Genomic DNA, 22524 nt, shown 5'->3' on the forward strand with positions numbered 1-22524 from the left:
ACTAAACACTAAAGTCGGAAAGAGGGGGTCGGAGGCGCACACAGGCGTTAACAGCAAAATGTCAAATTTTAAATGCAGGAGAGGGGTCGCAGGGCACAAAAGGACATGTGCCCTGGCTGCAAACCATGCAGAAGTGGCACAGGCGCTACAAAGGGGTTTAGACCCTTGCAGACAAACACTGGGCCTCACATGCCAATCAGATGGTGGTGGGTGGGATGGGAGGCAAGGGACAGGGAAAAAAACAAACACAGAAGCGGACAGGAGGGGTTTGGAGGAGCACACAGATGCTAACAGCCAAATGTAAACATTTAATTGCAGGGGAGGGGTTGCAGGGCACAAAATGACACTTCCCACACTAAAGGTGAATTACTAGTTCTTGATCAGCATTGATACTACAAGTACCAGCTCTAAAATGTTGAGTTGAGTATATGCAGCCTCTCAATTACAAAATGGGAATTTTCTGTGGTGTCCTCTACATGGTCATCCTATAGATCCATTGTTGAAAGGCCAAATAAAGATTAGACAGAGCGTGAAAACTGTGAATGGTCGTCCAATGCATCACTGCAAGAGACTTCAGTTCCTGATTGCGAATTGAGCCAATATGTTCCAGCATTGTATTTTCAAGAGAAGGATCTTGCTGCCCAGAAAAATTAATGAACAAACACAAATGAAGACTGACAATGAAATTACTTTTGCAATTTGAAAAGTCCTGAATCTTGAAACTGGGTGATCCATTCAATAAAAATCCAGTTCCTTTAATGCCTGCATAGCAGCAGTCTAAGCAGTTGCCGCATTTAAAGAAATTGTGATCATACTTGGACTGGCCAGCTTTTTAACGGAGGGCGCTTTTCTGTTCGCAATCAGAGCATCTTAGGAACAACTGATTTTAGATCAGCATCTCGCTCTAGGATGTGTCAATGTTTATTTAAAATAGCAGGGAATATTTTTAGAAAGAAAAACCTGGTAATCAATCTAATGTGATCCCGTTTATGGTTTCAACAAGATTTAGCAACAGAAGTGGTGCAGAGAAAGGTTTTCAGATCCCAAAAAACTACTTTCTGTTCAGCCGGTTTCAAAATGTTTTCAGATTGGCTTCAAATCATTCTGTATTTTCACCATTTCTCCATATAGAATGCTTATTATTATTTTATATTTTTAAGGTTAGTAGAATGGAACCTGTTAGCATGGAGAACAGAGTTCAATGCCACATATTTTCAGTAAGAAGAGGTTTCCAATCTGTTTTTGTTAATGTAAACTATAAGGTACAAAGAAAGATTTCAGAAGCCATATAATTCAATTTGAACTATAGGATTAATGCACAGCATTTAATTAGCTCCTCGGACCAATGCGTTTCTCTGAAGTTCGATTGCATATAAGAAGAATACTGCCAAATAAACACCCCTGAAAAGGTAATTTCCGTTACTGCAAAACCACTGTATCCTCAAAAAGAAAATCTGATGATTTGCCATAGTGTGCGCCAATTCGGCCACTATAGCAAAACACAAGAGGTGATAGCTGGAAGGTTTAGAATAAATCTTAACCTCTGGCATTGTTCTGGGCAACCCTCCAGACCATCATTCTTGGCCTGCCAAGCCATTACAGAAGGGGAAAGACCATATGCAAATCAGACTTGGTCCTACCCCCAAAGGGGTAGTCGAGCCCAAACTGCTAGATCACATTCCGTTTGCACGAGACCACAAGCATCCCCAGACATGTTTCAGCCGTAACATGTCTGGGGTTGCTTGTGTTTCCGTGCAGCTGGGACCTGGCCTAGCAGTTCGGGCATGGCTGTTCCCATTGGTGGCAGTACCTGACTGAGCTGCATATGGCTGGAACCCTTTTGCAATGGCGCAGACGGGCTAAAATACAGTGGTGTGGAAAATTGCCCTGAGCAGTGCCAGTGGTTCAAATTAATTCAAAGCCTTTCACCCATCACTTTTTGGCTCCAATTTGGCAGCCATGGCAGTGGCCTGGGATTGTAGGTAAAGTGTATTAACAGAACTGAAAAAGTTATTTTGAAGTGTGAAATCAATTAACTGGAGCAATGTATCATATTTTTCTTGGTATCTGGTCTCATTTTGAACAAACAATATTGCACCGATTTCAGCCTTTGTTCGCGTTTGATTGCTTTAAAACAGTCCTATGACATCCATAATCACCAGTGTATATTCAAGTTACCACAAGGTATTACGTTTTGCGATAACATGCAAAGTGTCTTCAATGTAGGATTTCAGATTTTGACTAGTAGAAAGATTAATCTATCTATACGCTTGCACAGATGTTCCTTAAATTTACCTATTCCGGATGGGATTGTCTGCATTCTAGAAAATCAGTTAAGTTCAAGAATTGTGGGCAACATAAATGATTATCATCTGTTGTATATGAAGTCTGAGATATTTAAATTCCATGTAATTAATTATACATGTTTAACAATTCTCACTTGGCCGTGCAATTTCAGTTTAAGTGCAGTAATACGAGCTGATCATTTCACATAACAAATCAAAATATTCAGATGATCCAGTACCGCCTGGTGATTCTTCCTGCTGTCCATATTTGCTACATTTCCTCCTTTATCCACTGTACAAATGTGGATGGTCTCATCCTTTTTTGAGGTCTATGGTGTGTTCCATTGCTTATCCTTGATCTTGACATGCAGTTTCTGCAAGTCTAAGTAACTGCTTCATGGACAACAGGAATGCGAATAATCAGAGCGAGTTTAGATGTAAAGGTAGACGTAGATTTGAAACCACTCTCGGGTCCCATACTTGGATAAATGGCGAGTTCCTGTAATAGTTCCTCTCAGCTTATGTCTTGTTCTTCTAAAAGCTTCATTAAATAACCAATATCATCAATGTCTTTAAATGTACATTTTGATGTGTTTGGTTCAGAAATAAATGGAGAACGGTATTTACTGAAGCATTAGTGCAGTTTCAATTTCCAAACCAATTTAAAGGTCCACTTGAGGCTCCATAAATCAGGCGCAGTGTTCAAAAAGAATAAAAGGCACTTGTCAGGAGCACTTTGCTCTGAAATGGTGCTAGCTCTAGTGATAATATTCACATTCCTGGGCTTTCCTCAATCAGGGTCTGGTAATGAGATCCCTTGCGCCTGAGACCTCTATTTTGTCTGCTCTGGTGTCCCTTTGTGACCTTGATAAAGCCTGCAATGTTGAACGTGAAACGTGTGTTAGTTAAGTTTGGAAGAATTTGCAGTTCTATGCACCTTATTGGAGGAATTTTGGTTGCAGTTTATATAATTTTGGCTGTATTACAATTTTTAGTTTATGGATGTGATTGAGGAAAAGAATTAACAGATGATAAAATGAATATGCAGCAGGAATCCCAATGATGAATTAATAAATCTACAGATAGAACATAGCACAATGTTACAGTTTAAGTACTATTGTACGTTTTCATTGTTGTAACTTCAATGCAAAGTGGGATCACTCAAACACACTGAAAGTGAGCTTTTATCCTTTTAGAGAATTCTTGTGACGGCACGAAAAGCCACCTTTTTGCACAAACTTAATATATACATTGTAACTATCTCCTGAAATGCATGTTCAAAGATGATTGGTAAGAGGATAGCAGGAAGTAAAGAAAAAAGAACAGCTGTCTGTACCATTCGTGTGAGACCAATACCAGGTGAGTGTCATAATTTGTGTGTCTAGCGGGTCTATATCAGGCAGAGACAAGGGTGTCACAAAAAAAGGGGAGAAAGGGAACATATGCTGTCCACCCCTCACAACCCGAATTCCCATTTTCCTCAACCAATCCAAAACAGTGCCTTACCCCTCAACTCTCCAACAATGCCACCCATCTTACGCATCCACAATAGAAGATGCCGCCTCAACTCTCAGTGAACCACAGAAGTCATTAATTTCTGCCTACCCTCCATGAAAGCATGCTGCTACTATCGCCTTTTAATAGCAATTCCCATAACTTCTAAGCACTATATTATCAAATTCCATTAACCAATTCAACAGTATTCTTTTTTAACTTGGAAGGATAAAGGATTCAGTTGTCCCAGCCAAAATTTGAACTCGTGACTGTTTCAGCACAAATATTTGAGGCAACGGCTAATTTCTGGCACCCGTTATCCCTCCACCCTTTAAGGGATAAACTCCCCCCCCATGTAAAGGCACCCCATCATCACATGCCAGGGACACCGCCATAGGCACAAAATGAACTCAAATTACCCACAACCCAAATAGACTGGCCCTTACCCCTCTGTCCTTTGGTTGGCCTTCACTTCTTTGCATGTAAGTCTCAGAGAGCTGTATTTTAGGGCATCCACTACATCCGAGGTGGGGGGGTCACTCGCCCACTTGCATTTGCTGAGGGGTGTTGAGTTCTTGACAAAGAACAAGGCCTTGGTCTCTTGACAAAACTCATCGAAGAAATTGCTGAACTCCTCTAAAGAGAAGAACATCCGACCCAGCAAGCTCTGCTCATCCATCACGCAATTCTGCAAGTGAGAATAAACAAAAGGTTAATACTTCAGACTAATAGAAGGAGATGGTTTCCCTCAAATGCACAGTCCTCTGGTGCCTGCTCCTCTCACCCTCATTGGCCATCCTTCCAGCATCACAGACCACATGACATTTTTCCTCACGATACGCACTTGAACCCACAAACTGAAATAACTTGTAAAATGGGTGGGAATGCAATGGAAAACCTAAGTATCAGTAAAATAATCCATCTTTTAAAAAATGATTTTCAATTTCTTAGAATTCTGATCAAAAAACTAAAAAAAAGATATTGCATTAAAAGCAACAATTCCATTGTTTGACCTACGTATTGTTTGATGTTTTTACCATCAATGGCAAGAAATGCTGAGCAGTTGAAAGCATTGAATGTGTTCATTTAGCTAAATATTTATAAAAAAGAAAATTACTCTCCAAAGTGTTGAAATAGTCTTAAAACAATATATGTATTAATAAAAGAGGGGCGTAGCATTGCAGTGTACGAAATAAGGGTGAGTGCAAACTAGAAGCATCAGATTTCGGCAAACTGCAGATTTTTTCCGGCATTTATTTCAGAATACATTTCTATCAAAGACCAAAAAGTGTTAAACATACTTCTACAGAAACCAATGGGCAATCTATTCCCTTCCAAAAAAAACAAAAAAAAAAGAAAATGTGAAGAGATGTTGAAACTCTACCGATGGTGTGCACATCAATACTTACTGGTCCTAGTAATACTATGTAGGACAGTTGTGATTCTATTAAAACACACAGATTATTAGTATGCATTTATCTTTTGATCCACAGCAGCAGGAAAATGAATACTTGTGAAACCCCCTCTGTTGCCCCTTCTACCCACTGTCCACCAATAGCATCCCAATGTCCCACATATCTTTCCAACATGGCCGCTACATTTCCTCTTTTGGATACGTGAAACACAGAACTGCAAACATGTTGCATCCATCTTGACCGGCGGAGAAAATAAGAATCCCTGAATTATCAAAGTTAAGAACAAATCTGAGACAGGTCCTTTATGAATGAAACCAAACCAAACCGACTGTTTTACAACTGGAAAAGTGAGGGGGGAATAATATTCACCTGCGTGCCATTAACAGACTCCGGACTGACCATTGTAATCTTACTAGGACAAATCTATATTTAATGGTATGGCAGAGTGAAAGGGCGTCACTTGGCGGCCATGCGATAAGGAGCAGCACCTTGGAACTCCTGCAAATTCCGACACTTTGATGCACCAAGGTGGCTTAATGTGCGACTACAATCCAAGAAAAACAGAGAAAGGGTGCCTAAAGGTCTGATGGGTAGCTGGAGAGAAACCTGGGAGGTAACTGAGCGTGTAGCGGCCAGGAAAGGGACTGAAACGAGCACCGTGCCATCTTACAAAATGGCGGGCGTGACTGGTCGAATTAGCTGGTAGGCACTCGATGTGGCAGCAATAGGGAAGGAGTTGCACGAAAGGCGAGAGGCGTTCAGTAACGGCACAAGAGAGGGGCACCACAAGCAAGACAGGACTGCCTGCTTGTGAGACTGCGATCCTGCAACACTCTGTGGTGGCCAGAGCTGACCCGGACCACTACGCGGTGAGAGCTAAAGCGGACGAGGCACCAGGAGCACCGCGATCATGTGAGCAGGTAGGAGAGCCGCTACAGAGGCCACTGGGTGAGAGGAGCCCAAGAAGCAGGGCGGCGGAACTGAAGGATCGAGACGGAAGACACAAAGGGTGGATTGCGGTGTCCCCAGCCCCGAGACCCCTGACAAAGCAAGTGCGTTGATCGCCTCACGGGGACTCTGCACTAAAACCCGATCTGGTGCGGTCGGACGCCCGAAGCAGACGGGGAAGTGCCCAGACAGATCCTGGCCACGGACCCGCTGGATCGAGCCGGGAGAACACCTGGCCTGATAACGGCTCCTCCGGCACTCGCACACCTCAAGCCCTTCAGGCACACATGCCCAAGACAGCGACAGCACCGAGAGATACGGAGCAAAGAACAGGGAGACGGCCCGGATCGCATGGGGCAAGCGCATTGGGCCGGGACAACCAAGGGCACAGCAATTCAAGGGAGAACCCCCCTCGTGATACCAGTAAAGTACAGACTCTGGTGGACAAACACTACTCCGACAAGGGCAGGAGAGCCCAAACGGGATCGTGGAAGGGCCTGTGAGGCGCAGGCTGAAGCAGACAGGACACCACAGACCGAAGGGCCGACAGAAGCCAGAGAGAAGACTAGAGGTGGGTGAAATTACGAGCGCTGCACACAGAAGGGCCCAAGCACCACCGGCAGCCACCACAAAGCAGGCAGGGGATGCTTGATCTGCAAACACAATAACGTCTCACAGCCCATCGACCATAGCACTACAGCTATTGCCACGAAGAGGGCCTCGACCCCAACCGGCATGGACACAAACAGAGAAGGAATAAGAGGTGGGTGACACAGCGAGTGCTGCGACATAGAAGGGCTGCAACGCTAATGGCAGCTGCCACACAGTGGGCGGCCTACATTAGTGTGCAGTGGACGCCTCAACCACCTGACAATAACGGCTCATACGTGGGAGGGCACAGACCACCGGCCCATAGCACCACAGTTATTCGCCACGAGGTGGGGGGGGGGCGCTTGCCCCAAACCGGCAAGGGCACGATCAGAGAAAAAGAAAGAAGGGGTGAAACAGCAAGAGCTGCAGCATAAAAGGACCCAATTGCCTCTGGCAGCCGCCACATAGCAGGTGGCCCACATTAGTGGGCAGGGAGCACTTGCACCGCATAATAATAACACCGCGCACGTGGGAGGGCACAGTCCATCACCCTATAACATCGTAGATATTAGCCACAAAGGGGGGACTCGACCCGAACAGGCATGGACACAAGAGGACAATCAAACAATAACAACATACTGCCTAAATGTAAACAGAGGTAGTTCAGGAACGGAACACAAACAAAGGGTGAAAAGACTGCCACACAAGAAAAGTAGAAATTTGGGCACACCAAATTCAGCAGGTTCCGGTGCACACCGCAACACTGCAGCCTCCAATACAGGTAAAGGTGGCAAAGGGAGACAGTGCAGCTCAACTGGCAGAGAGAGCGCCCAATCACAGAGCCGGTAAGATGAGATATCACGTGGAACAAGGGAAATGTGGGAGCCTGCACAGGGGAAAGACAGCATACCCGAAGGGAGCACCGAAGACGGCAGTGCCTGGGACTGGGCAAGGTCATAGGACGAGCTGGCTACCCCAGTACAGAGGACACCAGAAACACCCCCAGGATGTAGAGGATGTGGAAGGGAGAGCCTGATGGAATAATGTGTGTATTGTAGGACTTCCTGAGGGAGAAGAAGGCGGAGGCCCTACGAACTATGTAGAGAACTTACTGTTACAAGAGGTGGGAGCCGGAGTCTTATCCCAAAGCTTCACAGTGGAGAGAGCAAGAAAACCCCGGCCGGGAGCACCGCCGAGACTAATGATTGCGAAGATCATGAACTATAAAGATCACAAAAAGATATTGACATTTTCGAGAGAAGGTGGGATGATTACGAGAAATGCTGCGAGAGTAACAATATACTCCGATTACACAGTACTGGTAAAGAGGCAAAGAGCACAATTCAGACAGACCAGGGAGCAGCTCAGGGCAGCTAATGTAAGATACATGCTCTTGTATCCCGCCAAGTTAAAGGTTATACACAACGGCAGGTCATACTTCTTCGAAACCCTGACAGAGGCCCATGACTGGATGGACCAGCAGGGCATCCCACAACTAAGAGCTGAAAATGAGCAGAACAGAAATGTTCCCCAATAAGGCATGCAGTGCACCAATAACAGTACTACAGTTCACAACAAGTGGACCAGCAGATTAATTAGCGGGAGCCAGCACACCCCGAGGACTGCCCACAGGACGCCACAACTACGAGCCCCAAAGAGTGACATAACTTCAGAGGCCAGTTTCAAGGCATCACGCAGCAACAAGCATAATAGAATATAGGGAGTTGTACGCCCCAAACCTAGTGGTGGAAACGGGCGATATAGCCGACGCCTTCGCCGACATCAGTCTGCCTAAGTTAACGGAAGAGCAGGCCCACATACTTGATGCCCCCCTCACAGTGGAGGAATTAGAAGCCCTACTCGCTGATCTTCCATCTGGCAAATTCCCGGGACCCGACGGTCTTCCGGGAGAGTTTTATAGGAAATACAAGGGCACCCTGGCACCCAGATTGCTGGAGACCTATGAAGAGGTGTATGAGAAAGGGCAATTGCCGGACAGCATGTCAGAATCTGTAATAATACCCATGCTCAAACCATGGAAATCACCACTAGACTGTGCCTTCTATAGGCTGATCTCTCTCATTAACCAAGACTCCAAAATCCTGACATCAACACTCGCCAATCGGCTTAAACGAGTGATACCCACGTTGCTGCATTCGGACCAAACGGGCTACATCCCGGGACGGTACACAACATGGAATCTGAGAAGACTCCACCATGTGGTGGACCAGACGAATCACAGACGGGGCAAATGCGCCATAGCGTCATTGAACGCTGTTAAAGCTTTTTATTGTGAATTGGGAGTGGCTGCTGAGCGTTCTCACCCATTCTGGAATAGGAGAGTGATTCCTCCGCTGGATTAAGGTGCTTTATAAAGACCACAGAGCAAGAGTGAAAACTGGGAGGCACATCTTGGAAGTCTGGAGGATTTACAGAGGCACGAAGCAGGGGTGCCCACTATCCCCAATGTTGTACATATTGGCCCTTGAACCGCTGGTGGTCTTCTTCAGGGCCGAATATAAGGAAACTGGGATAGACATAGATGGAGTCATACACCAAAACTCATTATACACGGACCACATGCTCCTCTTTGTGGGGAACCCACGAGTGCACCTACCAAGCCTACTAAAAGCTATAGATGCGTTCACCAGATTATCGAGCTATCAAGAAAGAAAAGTCCTCCCTGTTCCAGCTAGCTGACCTAAGACGGGTCCCCCCAAATCAAGTGCCGGACCTGGGTCTCACAGGGGCACCGCGCACTTTCCGCTATCTGGGGATAGAGGTGCATCACGACATCACTGATGCAAACAAATTCAATACACAGGTAGCCCTTGATAAGACGCAGAAAGCCATGAACTTCTGGAAGATGCTCCCGTTAGGAATGATGGGAAGGGCGGCCCTGTTGAAGATGACGGCATTGCCACGCATGTTATACTACTTCACAAACATCCCACATGATTTTCCTGAAACTCTAAGGTCTGAAGTAAATCACCTTGTTTTCAGGAAGCGGCTGAAGACACACCTTTTTAGATGATGAATTGATCAGTGTTCAGGGTCACTCATCAGGCCGCAGTAATCGTTACTTAATGTCTGTCATGCAGCTGTTGTGTTGTAAGTCTAAGCGCCCTGATGCCCTCGGGCTACCGGCGCTATACAAAAATAAAATACATACATACATCCATACATGATATACCCAAGGCATTCTTCACAAAGTTAAACACAATTGCACAAGAATTCCTGTGGGGAGGGGGGAGGAACAGGATTGCCCTGAATACTCTGCAAAGTGACTACGAAGCGGGAGGCATTAGATTGCCAGACTATGAACGATATTTCCTTGCAGGGCAACTGCAATTCGTGGTTAGATGGCTAGGAGATGAAACATCAATAGACTCGCTGCTCTTCCAGCCGGCACTGCGACAGTACTACATGAGAGAAAAGATGTGGATAGATAAGTCCCTGATCAGAACCCTACCCAACATGGTCAAACTGGGCCCGATCTTGTGGAAGAAAGCACGGAAAACCCAGGGGGTGCAAGACCTCTGTTCCACGCAGATCCCCCTCACAGGATTTGCTTGGGCAAGTACTGGGACCCTTGCAACATACCAGAGACATTGGGAAGCCAAGGGCGTAGCTCAGATTGGAGACCTGTGGAAAGATGGACAATGGGTGGAATTCCAAAGTTTGACGGAGGAGCATGACATACACAGTGGCCAATTTATGCTGTACAACATCATGATTCAGACAATCAAGAAGAGATGGCCAGAAATGCCACATGAAGAGGATACAGGGGGCGGTGCTAGATGCGTGGTATGATGTATCAGAAGGGGGACATAGGGTCTCCAGACTCTACGTACCGCTACTGAAAACCAGCAACGAGTGCCTGCATCGGATCAGGCAGATCTCTGCATCGCCAATGTTGTCTGCATGTGTACGAACCGCCACAGGCCCGTGAAACAGCCTCCCCTTCCTCCGGTACAGAGGACACACAGTGTTACTCCTGTCTGGAGTAATTTGTAAGTGTCATTGCTTTGTGTGCTCATTGAGGTCCTTCAGTCACCATCACCCCCTCCTGAGACTTAGTCTTGACCGCCTGCTATAGCTACCCTGATTGGTCTGGCTTGTCCAGAGGTTACCCTGTTCCAAGAAACTAGGCTGGCCTTCTGAACCTCCACCCCTCCAGGTTGGAGTTCAGAAATCCATTTTAACAGCGGCAATACTAGGCCCACCAACACCAATGGCAGCCAAAGCAAAAATAATCACTTTTGGTGGGACAAGTCCCATACCTCTGAAAGGAGTTTTCGTCCCCAAAGTTCAGTACGACGGACGTTCCATAAAGGCAAGGTTTTTCATCACAGATACTAGCAAGGATACCTTACTCAGATGTGCAGCAGCGGAAGCACTAGGCATTGTACTTTGTGTATGGAGTGTACGCGGAGGACATCTACACAATGCTCGAAAGGTTCAAGGATGTTTTTGAAGGGATTGGGAAGATGACAGGAGAACTGGTAAAACTACACATTGATGGGTCTGTCTGCCCACTAGCACTGAAACATAGACGGATACCTTTCCACTTGAGAGAACAGGTGGACAAAGAACTAAAGCAGCTGGTGAAACTAGACATAATTGAAAAGGTGAATGGCCCCACTCCATGGGTATCCCCGATAGTGGTGTCGCAAAAAGCAAAACAGCCTGGGTCGGTACGCATATGCGTGGACATGAGGTTCCCAAAGCAGGCAATCAAGCTGGAAAGACACCTGACTCCCCCCCCCCCCACGGTGGATGATGTAGTAGGAGAACTTCATGGGGCCCCAATGTTCTCCAAATTAGACTTGATGGCCATATAGCACCAGGTGGCCTTCCATCCCAAATCCAGATATACAACCACCTTCACGACGCACATAGGTCTGTACCAATACAAACAACTCCGCTTCGGGTGTCGTCTGTGGCCGAAGTGTTCCAGAATGTTATCAGAGGGGCACTAGTGGGCCTGGAAGGCATGATTAACATAAGTAATGGCATTCTAGCGTTCGCAGGATCTGCGGTGGCACACAAGGTGAGGCTGGAAAAGACGCTGGAGAGGATAAAGCAACTAGGACTCACTGCAACAGGAAAAATGTGAGTTCCAACGCAACCGAACAGAATTTTTGGGATTCGTGTTTCATGAAGGAGGAATGTCACCTGACCCCAGGAAGATAAGAGACATACAGGACGCCAGACCCCCAGGGAACATGCTAGAAATACGTAGTTTCCTCGGGATGGTTACCTACTGCAGGCATTTCATTCCAAATCTAGCAACGATGTCTGAACCCCTGAGGAACCTAACCAGAAGAGACACTGCGTGGAGGTGTACTCTGCAGGAACACATCAAGAAGGCACTTACGGAGGAGGGTACCATGGCATTTTTCGACCCCGTCAAGAATCTGAAATCATAGTTGACGCCATCCCTTTTGGCCTGGGAGCAGTTCTGACACAGCGTGACTCTGCCGGAAATGTGAAGCCAGAGGCATATGCGAGCAAAGCCATCCACGACACAGAACAGCGGTATTTCCAAATTGATAGGGAGGTGTTAGCGGTGCTGTGCGTGTGCCGCCTTGCCAAATATACATACTGGGAAATCCAGTCACAGTAATAACTGACCACAAGCCACTGTTACCTATTCTGGCCGGGTCATCGTCGAAGCCTCCACTGCGCATTGAAAGATGGATGTTGGCGCTGCTAGAACATGGGGTGAAGCTGATATACAGCCCAGGATCCCACAATGCAGCACAGTACCTATCAAAGCACCCCAATGAACAAAGTGGGCACCAGCAGGCCACCGAAGCGGCCAAACATGTGAACCTGATAGTAGTGACGTCCACGCCTATCTCGCTATAGGTACAAAAGGTAACGGAATCCTCCAATCAGGACAAATGTTTCGGTCTCATCCGAGCGGTGATGCAGAATGAGGAGTGGTAGAAAATCCAGGTGGGCATAAACAAGAGAATGCAAGGAGCTAGGACGGAACTCGAACAATTCTGGAGAGTGAATCACAAACTCTCATTCACAGACAGGGGGGCGGGGGGGGACTCCTGCTGAGAGGTGACTGGATGGTGGTTCCGATGGCATTGATCGTGCGAGTTTTAGGACTGGCTGACCATGGGTACCAGGGCCCCGCCAACACCGAGGCCAGCCTGAGGCTAAAAGTGTGGTTCCCGAACCTGGAATGCTATGTGGACGAGTTTGTGCGAGGGTGTGTGTGGTGCCAGGCTGCAGCGCCAGTACACCGGAAACCCCATATAGAGTCCATGCCGAGGACTGATCAACCATGGGACACACTACACATTGACTTTGGTTCCACAGGGCGAGGCTCCCATCTCTTGCCGTTCCTCGACCAGTGGTCAAGATACTGTAAGGAACTCACGGTGGCAACAGTAAAGACAGACACAAGTAATCACAGTTCAAGGGTGTTTCTTAAACTTTATAGGTAGGTTGGAAAAAATGCCTAATCTAAACATAAAACAAAGATTGGAGGAAGCTTCGACCATCAAATAATAATAAGGCAGTCCGAGTGGCGTCTTGTCAAATAAAAGGGCCCACACTAAAAAACTTATTGCCAATCCTTACGCTATATACAAAAAGGAGTGTGGGATAATGTTCATAAGAAATATGGCAGTGTTCACAAATATTAAGTCAGGATGCGGTAGTCAGGGTCTCCCTTCCCCATGTTTTAAACGCGGGACAAGGTAGGATTCTGGAGCACAGCACACGTTCAAGCTTTCCCAGCACGAGCCAACAGTTCCGCTCTCAGCAATAAGGGCCTTCAATGGTTAAGTCTCTTTTCTACAAAAAGTCTCTCGACTCCGAGGACCTGATGTGTTTCAAAATAATAAACAAAAGTTCCTTTCTGCTTGTATGATGGGTGATGCCTTTTCACTCCTGTGTCCCTCTCTTCCGGGCTCAGACCCTTCTCGAATGTTAGCTTTCATCAGTCGGGTACACTACTGCTTTCAACATAATTGCCTCTGACACATTTACGAATATTAATGTCTTTTTAAAGAGTCCACTGTGGACATCCCTCTGCCGGGTTCACTCTTGTCAACACACTGTATATCGTGACTTTTTTGCCCCCTCTTTATTGGCATCCCTCTTTCGGGTTCACTCTTGCCAACTTTGTCAATCGCGCATTTTCTCAATCAGTTCTTACGATATAGGATTCACTTCCCTTAGCTTCACAATCATCTATCGGTCAAACACTTGACTGTACAGAGGGATTTACTGGACCCCTGTATGACCACTTTGACCACTTTCTAGCCTTTCCCAAGGCCTTCTGGTTACGGTAGTTTCAACAATCGGGTAATCGCCCAGAGTTTCCCCGAGTGAGCACCAATGTGATGCCAGACTTCTGTAGCTGGTTTTCTCCCTTCTGGTATCAACAGTTTTTTGTACTTTCACAGTTCAATTAGCCATTTACTACTTTAGTTCAACACAGTTCGGTTTCTTATCGGCTCTACCCTCGACTCAACGGCTATGATGAACCGCTTGGCTTTTCTTCTCTCTGGAGTCAAGGTTAGTACCACAAGGCAAGGGTCTCTCCCTGGCTTAATTATCAGCAGAGGAGGGACCTGTGTACCGTTGACATCTGCTGCAACACACGCTGGCTGTTGTTTGCGGTCTTACAATTCCTTCTGCAAAGGTTTCACAGGCCTTGGTCGGAAAAGGCAAGGTCGCTTCTCTACTTGTCACCCTCTCGGTTTGCGCCATCTTTCTCCTCTTCTTCCTCTTGAACTGCCGTGCCGAGTTAGCTTTCTCGTCTTTCGGTCTGCCTTCCTCATATTGTGCTCTCGTGCTCCACCTTTTATCCCTGTGGGGAAGGGAAAAGGCTGTCGGGTGTGTGCAGTTCTGGTCACTGACCCTTGATTTGGGACAGTTTGTTAAATGGCCCGGGTGTTAGTCTGTCATCCTTTGTGATATGCAAAAGTGTTTGTGTCGGAAAAGGGGCAGTGGGGCGGGGGGCAGAGTGTTTGAGTATCCTACATAGTAGTTTGTGGAAAAGGTGTTATAAGAAGGGGGATATCGCGTCTCACCCATTGGTGTCCCACTTCCACTCCCCGAGGACCCCCCATCCAGGGGATCCTCCCTCACTGGTCCACCCCCAGGAACTGGATCCAATAGCGATGGCCATGTCCTGGCCACCTGGATGACAGACCCCCGAGACTAGTCAGGGAGACACCTTCAGGTTTCTCACAATACCCAGAGGTGGAGTTGGTGGACTCCACCTCGTTCGACCACATACCACCAGTAATGGAGAAGGCTTTTTCGCGACCCATGGCTTCCCAAGAGAAATATGCTTGGACAATGGCCCTCCATTTCAAGGAGAGAGTTCCCAGAATTTCTACACGAGTGTGGCATCACACATTGGAAGATATCCCCAGTATGGACAAGGGCCAACGGAGAAGCGGAGCGATTCATGAGTATGCTTAATAAGGTATTTAGGATTGCCCACGGACAAGGGCAGTGCCTCAAATGAGCCCTCCTATCCGTTTCGAGAATACAGGTCGACACCAGACAGTTAGAAAGAAGTGGCACCGGCAGAAGCACTGTTTCGAAGGTGCCCTATGGGCCTCATCCCGGAGAAGGAGGGAAGGAGCCCTGGTGAAATTGATAATGAAAGGGCGTTCGAAGAAAAACGGTCAAGGAATAAGCGCGAGAACGTGAGGAGAAGCCGGCTACCCAATGACCTGGTTGTAGGAGACAAAGTGCTGGTGAAAAATAGACATCCAGAAGGCAAACTGTCCCTCACCTATGAACCCCACCCCATGGAGGTGGTCAAGATAAAGGGGTCAATGATCACTGCTACAGACGAGCGGGAAGGAGGTTGGAACCTGGGGCAATGATGGTGATGAAGGCCGAGGGTGTTCCCCAGACCTGGTTAGTTCAGGCCTGGTAAGTGAGGGGAAACCAGGAGGGGGAGGAACTCTGAGGTATCCTCAGAGGGGAGAAGGGAGAAGGCCCTCTCAGTTTGAGGACTATGTTGTTGACTATGTTATGCCCGATAATCGGTGTCCGTTAAAAAATAATGATCATGGATTGATTTGTGCAATGCCAACTGCTGTTTCACGGATGTTGAATGTTAAAAGTGTTCAGTTATGTTTAACCCTTATGGAAAAGGCGGATTGTAGTGAGTCACCCGATGACACGCGACGGGGTGACATAACTCAGCTGTGTGATAATAAAGGGGTGTTGCCGCGCCCGGAGCCCAAAGGCATAACACTGTGTATGTGTCCTCTGTACTAGTGGGGGTTGTTTCACGGGCCTGAGGCGGTTGGTACACATGCTGACAACAACGCCTAAACTAGTGAGCGTATGCATGTCTGAGTCTTGCTAAGTTATTGTATGCCATAAATGTCACCAAAAGCTGACCAGAATAACCACAAATGCCACAACATGGCGACCAAGTTGGAAATATATATGGGACACTATTGGAGGACAGTTAGTAGAGGGAGGAGCAAAAGTGGGCTTTATGTGAGCAATAGTTATTTTCCATACATAGACATTTTTATTGATGCTCTGAAAATAAATGAAAAGATAAGAGTATTGTAGGGGCCTCTGAGCCGTGTCGTACCATGCCATAGAATAATTTGAAGTGCACTAGATCAACGAAATGTGTAGATTTGACTTAAAACAGATAAATTATATGGGCACTAGCTGGACGCTGGGCTTAATTATATTTTTCAACTCGTGAAGAATTTCACAGTAGTGAAACGGGACTGGTCACGTCTACGCTCAAGCATGCATGGCTGCAGGAGATGCATCACACATTTTCGTAATTATCAGAAACTAAAAGACAATAAATTAAAAAACTGTAGTCTTGAAATATACCGCACATCTCCCCAAAATGAGTGCACAAACAAAATAGGAGGAAGCGTCCAGGAATGTTGTGGACGAAAAACTAATTCCAGGTCCATGCTGGATTTTGTTCTCTGCTCTGCTCTTTGAAACAACGCAGACCTGTCCACGAGAGAACCTGTAGAGTAGCGCGAATCCTAAATGTGAAAATGGAATTAACTTATGATGGAACACTCTGCACACATGGGTTATTTCGCGTGGTCACAAGACGTCCCACCATGGGCTACATGGATTTGAGTGAAATACAGCGTTGATGAACAGGAGCTAAAGTCGTCTCCCGGATCAGCCAGCAACCAAAAACAACTTTTGGGTAACGCCGAACTAGAATATAGCAAGCGACTAAACTAACATTCCCATAAGATGCACACTATTATTTTTATTTTTTATTGGCTTTTCTGGTTACACTACATAGATAACCTTTTGCCATTTATTAAAAAGACATAAAATAAAACACAGATTTCATTTATACGAATCAAAATAATATAAAATGCTCTTTTACCGTTTTCAATCACAAAAACCGTTTTTCATCATCATTACTCTCACGTTTCAAAATTGGATGCATCACTTTACTTGGAATCATTAATGTCCCCAAATATATTTAGCAATAGTTTTACCAATGCTATCGTCAGTGGGATATGGTCCCCCCCTCAGTAACTCCTCCCACCATTATTCCATCGTCCGTGAGCCATATTTTGTAGTAAGTTCAGTCAATCGCATGATTCTTGCATCTCTGTTGGCTAAACAGTATAGTACCAAGTGCTTCAAAGTTTCATATGAATCCTCTTCTTTTACACAATCTGCACTTGGTCAAAGATTTGTTCTGTTTCCCCCCTGTTCAATACTTCTCTCGTCGGGAATAGGTTTAGCCAAAATCTAAGGAACTGATCCCTGAAGTACCAGTTTGGGAATTTTACTAAATATTTCGGCTGGCTATTCAGCTTTCTTGATTCCTGAATTGGCCTCCCGTACAGTTTGAACGTCTGGTGTTCTTGTTGATTAATAATCCAGTCTTGCATATACCGTTTTTTCTAACCCTATCTGGGTTGTCTCTCAGGCTTTGTGCTGATTCATCTAACTGCCTCAAGATTCCTTGACACAACGGCTCGCCATTCAGATAGTGTTCCATCTTCTATGGCCACAAGCACTTTACCCAAGGCCACAAAGCCTCCCCGTTGGGTGTCGTCCGTACACTTTCTTTACAGACCTAGGGATTTTCATACAACTACTGTACTCATTGTGGTCAGGCCCAACTCCATCCTTATGGCTTGAACAGGGGTACTTTTAGGCAGTCGGAGCACTCTTCCAAAAAACGTCCTTCGATCTTTCCCAATTTTCTTCACCAAATGTAAAGGAGGTGTCTGCCCCATAGGTAAGTATCGGAAGGGCCTTCTATGTTATATGACCCACTATTCTCTGAATGTCTTCTACACGTGTCCCAATACTCCTTTATACGCATTCCCAAATACAAAGGTAATGCCAGGTGGTATATTTGTATGTCACTAGTTGACCTGGCGAGCCAAATATAGCTCCTAGTAGCTAAGCATCAAGCCTTAGCCAACAGGAGAAAAAAAAGCACCAAGCAATTTCGAACCCTTTGCCAGATCGTTTAAAAAATCATGTAACACACGGCTGGGTAACTAAACTATTTTGCTGTGCACATGGTGAAACAGCAAAAATGCATCTAAAAATTAGGGCAGCGAAAGAAAATGTAAATGGTCTTTGCTCCATAACCTCTCAAATCTTGGACCGAACCACACAAAGCTGTGCATGGCAATAGTTTGGTGGCATGTGCCTGCAAATGTAGGTTTAGTCGGGTTTTCATCCACTGTTTATTTGGCTAAATTCAGCCAATTTAATTTTGCTTTTGCATAGGGGCTTACATATAATTTAATTCCGGTCAATTTTTTCAAAATGGTCTGCATCCATTTTCACCATTTTTGTAAGCAAGAAGATTGTGATTTTTTTTGTTAAACTGTTGCCACCTTTTTAGTGACATATGCTTTCAAAAATACTAATTGTTATGTATGTGCTTGTATTCTTTTGTTTATTTTTATTTGCCACTTTTTACCTCTCAATTGGCCAACTCGATCTTCAGGATTTTGGATAAGTAAGCAGACCGTACTGCAAACTGATGAACCTTAAAAATGGAGAGAAAAATAAAAATGGCGCAGTCGTCTGAACAAGGGGAAAAAAAGGAACTATGTAGAAATATATTTCGGGCATTTATAGAACAAAACTAAGAAACACAAAGACAGTTACACGAAACAAACATACTCAGACACACAAAGTACAGAGAAAAATAAAAAAAAAGATTACAAAAAAAAAATCACAAAAAAAAGTAAACACTCTACATAGACCTCGGATTTGGGTACTGTGGCGAACCAGAAGAAGGAATCTGACACAACAAGGACGTTTTAGTGATATTTATTTCTCCAAAAGAAAGATAATGCGTATAAGCGCAGTTGCAAGCAGACTTTAAAGAGGACGGGCCGCTGTTTCCTGGTGCTTGGACTAAGGCAACTTTAAAGAGGACAGGCCGCTGTTTCCTGGTGCTTGGACTAAGGCAATTCTCACTGGTGGAGAGCAGAGGTGTGGCTCTTTGTTTAAAAACTGCTCTGATTATTGCCCGAGTGAAGCGCGGGTAAGAGCAGTTCAGCGGCAGGTGACAACCACTTGGGCTCTGGGGACACTAACTCAGGTAGTTGTATATTTTATACTACCTGACCCATGTATAATTCAAGGAGCAAGGACGATCTGGGTTTAGACTTGATCGCGTTAGGGAAGATTCTTTCGGCCTTCGAATTGGAAAACCTCTGTCTCCCCTCTGACCAGCTTCCGCTTGTACCGGTTCACCTACCGGCATCGGTCTAGTGACTGCCTCCTCAGCTTCAGCGGGTAATTCCCTTTCATGGCCTTATCATCACTGGACTATACTCTCACTTCAACAAACATTAAAAAATAAAATAATTCGGATTTCTTTCAACATGGGCGTAGTGTTAGTGATGGCAGGGGGATACTCCCAGGATTATTCTGGCTGGTTTGTCCGATACCACCATCTTGCGCTTGGAAAATCCATCTCCCGGGCCCTAACAGCACCTTCTCACCCGGCGGATAATGTGTTACTTGGAGAAGCTGTGTGTAGGGTCCCTGGGAATCCTTGACTGCAACACCCGACTTATTTGGATTCATTGATAATTAACAGATGAATGAGTCTGCAGACTCTTCCTCTATCTCCAGTTCCACTAAATATTTGCATCATCCTCCACCTGAGCAGACGACTAACGCCACGCTTGCTGCTCTAGGTTCTGTTTTAAACTCTTCAGTAAGAGTTTTTGGATTACTCAGCGAAGATGTAAAAGGTCACTCAATCCAGCTGATGGAACTGCAAATTAACATGGCACTGCTGGCATCGTTAAGAGATGAGTTGATTGCGATTCCTTCACAGCCTATTGACATTAAGAACTCGCTGGCCGTGACAGTGTTGACAAGGGAGTATGTTTGCATCAGTTAATAGATATCAAAACAGTGGGGCACTTTTAACAAGGCAAAATCAGTCCATGAGCACGAATCCCTGCTCCCCTATTGTCATTAAACCAACTATGTCCCCTTTCCGATCATCTGCATTGAGGAATCGGCCCCTTTACCAAGCCTGGCTAACATTGCAGCTATTTAACTACCTCTGATGAGAGTGAGGTGCTGCCTCCCTCAAGCCCAAAGCTTGCAAATCAACACCATGCGGGTGGGAAAAAGCAGCGGAGGAAAGGCAATTCTAAAGGGCTTCCATGTCAGCCTCAAAAAATGAAAAAACAGAAATCGCGTATAAACAAAAGCTCCTCTTTAAAATGTATCTGCTCCCTAAACACGGCGGAAAACCTGGAAAAGGACATGGCTTCTGGAACTGTACTGGAGAGTGGGGAAATTCCTATTGACCCAATTTTTAAATCCAAGGATCGTATTAAGTCTAAAGATTCTGCCACCGGGTGGCGTGGCTAAGAGGCCATGGACTAACCCGCGTCTCCTCCATGGCTCCTACCGATCCGTAACTTCCTGACGCAGAGAAAAAATATCGAGTCCTGAAGCTGATGGACGTAGGCATACATTCATGAGTATGCTGGGCGCATGTGAGGCGAAAACGGAACCTTCTGAAAAAGCGCAGTTACGAGCACCCGGCAAGTTTGTATCCAGTGGACCGATATTCATTCATTCATTCAAAATGGCCGGAGTTTACAAAGAAAGGGGCAGCATATGAAAGTACCCACGCAGAGAAGAATCTGTGAAGCCTGCACTCTAGCTTACTTAAAGCTGACACGCAACCAGAAACCAGCGGGTGCACTGAATCCGGTAGCCACACGGAGAGAGCTGGCGCCCGGGGATTACTGGTGCAGCGTCGTGACACGGTAGAGCCAGCAGAGGGGGGCCTTCATTTGACCAGTGAAAGACGCACGCACACATCAAAGGCAACAGAGGGCCCGGGCATTGAACCGCCCCCGCGAGTATGTCGGTGTTGAATGCCCCAGGCCCCGGGCCGTGCAAAGTACAGCCCGATAGAGGGCCTGGGGGGTTAGGCGCGGGGTGGGGGCGAGATGGCGCGAAGAAACATGGGGAGGAGCAGCCAGTTGGTGCCACTGCCCCAGCGTTTCCAGGCAACAGCCCCCAGCAACAGGCAAGGTGTGAGGGGAAACATGCAGGGGGTCTGGGGAGGGTCCGGCCCCCAGGAGAATAACAAAGGACAGAGGGGGTATAAGTATGGCCAAAGGACAAGGGAGAAAAACAAACCAGGCAAGACGCTCACCTCGTTCGGGTAGGCGTCTTGGGACCTGGGCAATGGAGAAGGAAAATGTTTTGCCACCCAACCCACCCTGCAAAACTTCGGGAAGAAGGAGACGAGCGGAGAGAGGAGCAGGAACGCCGAGTACTTTCTTCGGTACACGGTAGAAGAAAGTCGTAGGCGGCACGTGTCCAGGAACGGATGCCCGAGGGTAACCGAGACTGACCAAGGAGAAGGCTGGCATCGCTAACCCTGGACACGGTGTGCCCAAAAGCACAGACACATGTTGTTATCATGATTCTTGTTTGTGTTATTTTCTGTAGAAAATAAATGCCTACGGCCAATCATTTTTCCCACAACAAATCTGTCTGTAAGTCATTCCATAGTATAGGAGGCAGGAAACAAGAGCAAGGAGAAGCCCACACTACACAGCCTAATGGTGCCTTGGAAGTAAATGCGGCGGTGAGCATGGCCGCTGCGGGGTACCAGGCAGCAAAGAAGTAATAGCTGCTGAGCGGTGCGTAGAACTTTGGAGCCAGCGGGCCTCCGGAGCTGCCAGCTGAGAGGCGTGCGCATTGGAAGGCAGGCAGCTATCCCGAACACTAAGCGGGCGGCCAATAAAAAGGGAAATCAAGCCCCGGAATAGTCCCATGTAACGAGGCGCTGCAGAGAGACGAAGGCTGCATGAATTAATGAATGCGCAGCCGGCAACATACTGGCACCTCGGCGATACACGGGATACAGTGTAACACCGGGAGAGGGAGAGAGTATTCCATGAGTTTGCGACCGACTTGCAGGGAAACCAAACAAACATTGCAGAACATTGCGGAACCGCTACATAGGCGGAATTAAAGTGGCATTAATGCCCCTGCTCACACTGACCCAGCCACCCAGGACACATGGACATATAAACGCAGAGAAAAAAGGAACTGAAGCTGCTCAAAGTACATAGCAGGCTACGCACAGCTGTGATATGATATGATATGATATGGTATTTGTAACGCGCCTATACACAGGTGTTTCAAGTGAGCAGGAGCAGGGGGAAGCAGGAGCAGGGGACTGCCTGACATGCTGCGGAGATTGAACATCGGATCCCTGGAGTATATAAATCAGCCGCAACGGGCAAAGTGCAGCTACA

At 46.4% G+C, this 22524-nt stretch overlaps 1 protein-coding gene across 1 annotated transcript in view; it reads right to left on the reverse strand.

Moving 5' to 3' along the window:
* LOC138526844 (uncharacterized protein ZSWIM9-like) overlaps positions 1-22524 on the reverse strand; it is a 173110-nt gene that overhangs the window by 84766 nt on the left and 65820 nt on the right. The window contains exon 2 of the mRNA XM_069637588.1: positions 4226-4467. Coding sequence (XP_069493689.1) covers positions 4226-4458 — 233 coding nt within the window. The 5' untranslated portion in view covers positions 4459-4467. The remainder of the gene's footprint in view (positions 1-4225; positions 4468-22524) is intronic.

Source organism: Ambystoma mexicanum, chromosome 1q (assembly GCF_040938575.1).
Source record: "Ambystoma mexicanum isolate Mex_15411 chromosome 1q, UKY_AmexF1_1, whole genome shotgun sequence".
Taxonomy (NCBI): domain Eukaryota; kingdom Metazoa; phylum Chordata; class Amphibia; order Caudata; family Ambystomatidae; genus Ambystoma; species Ambystoma mexicanum.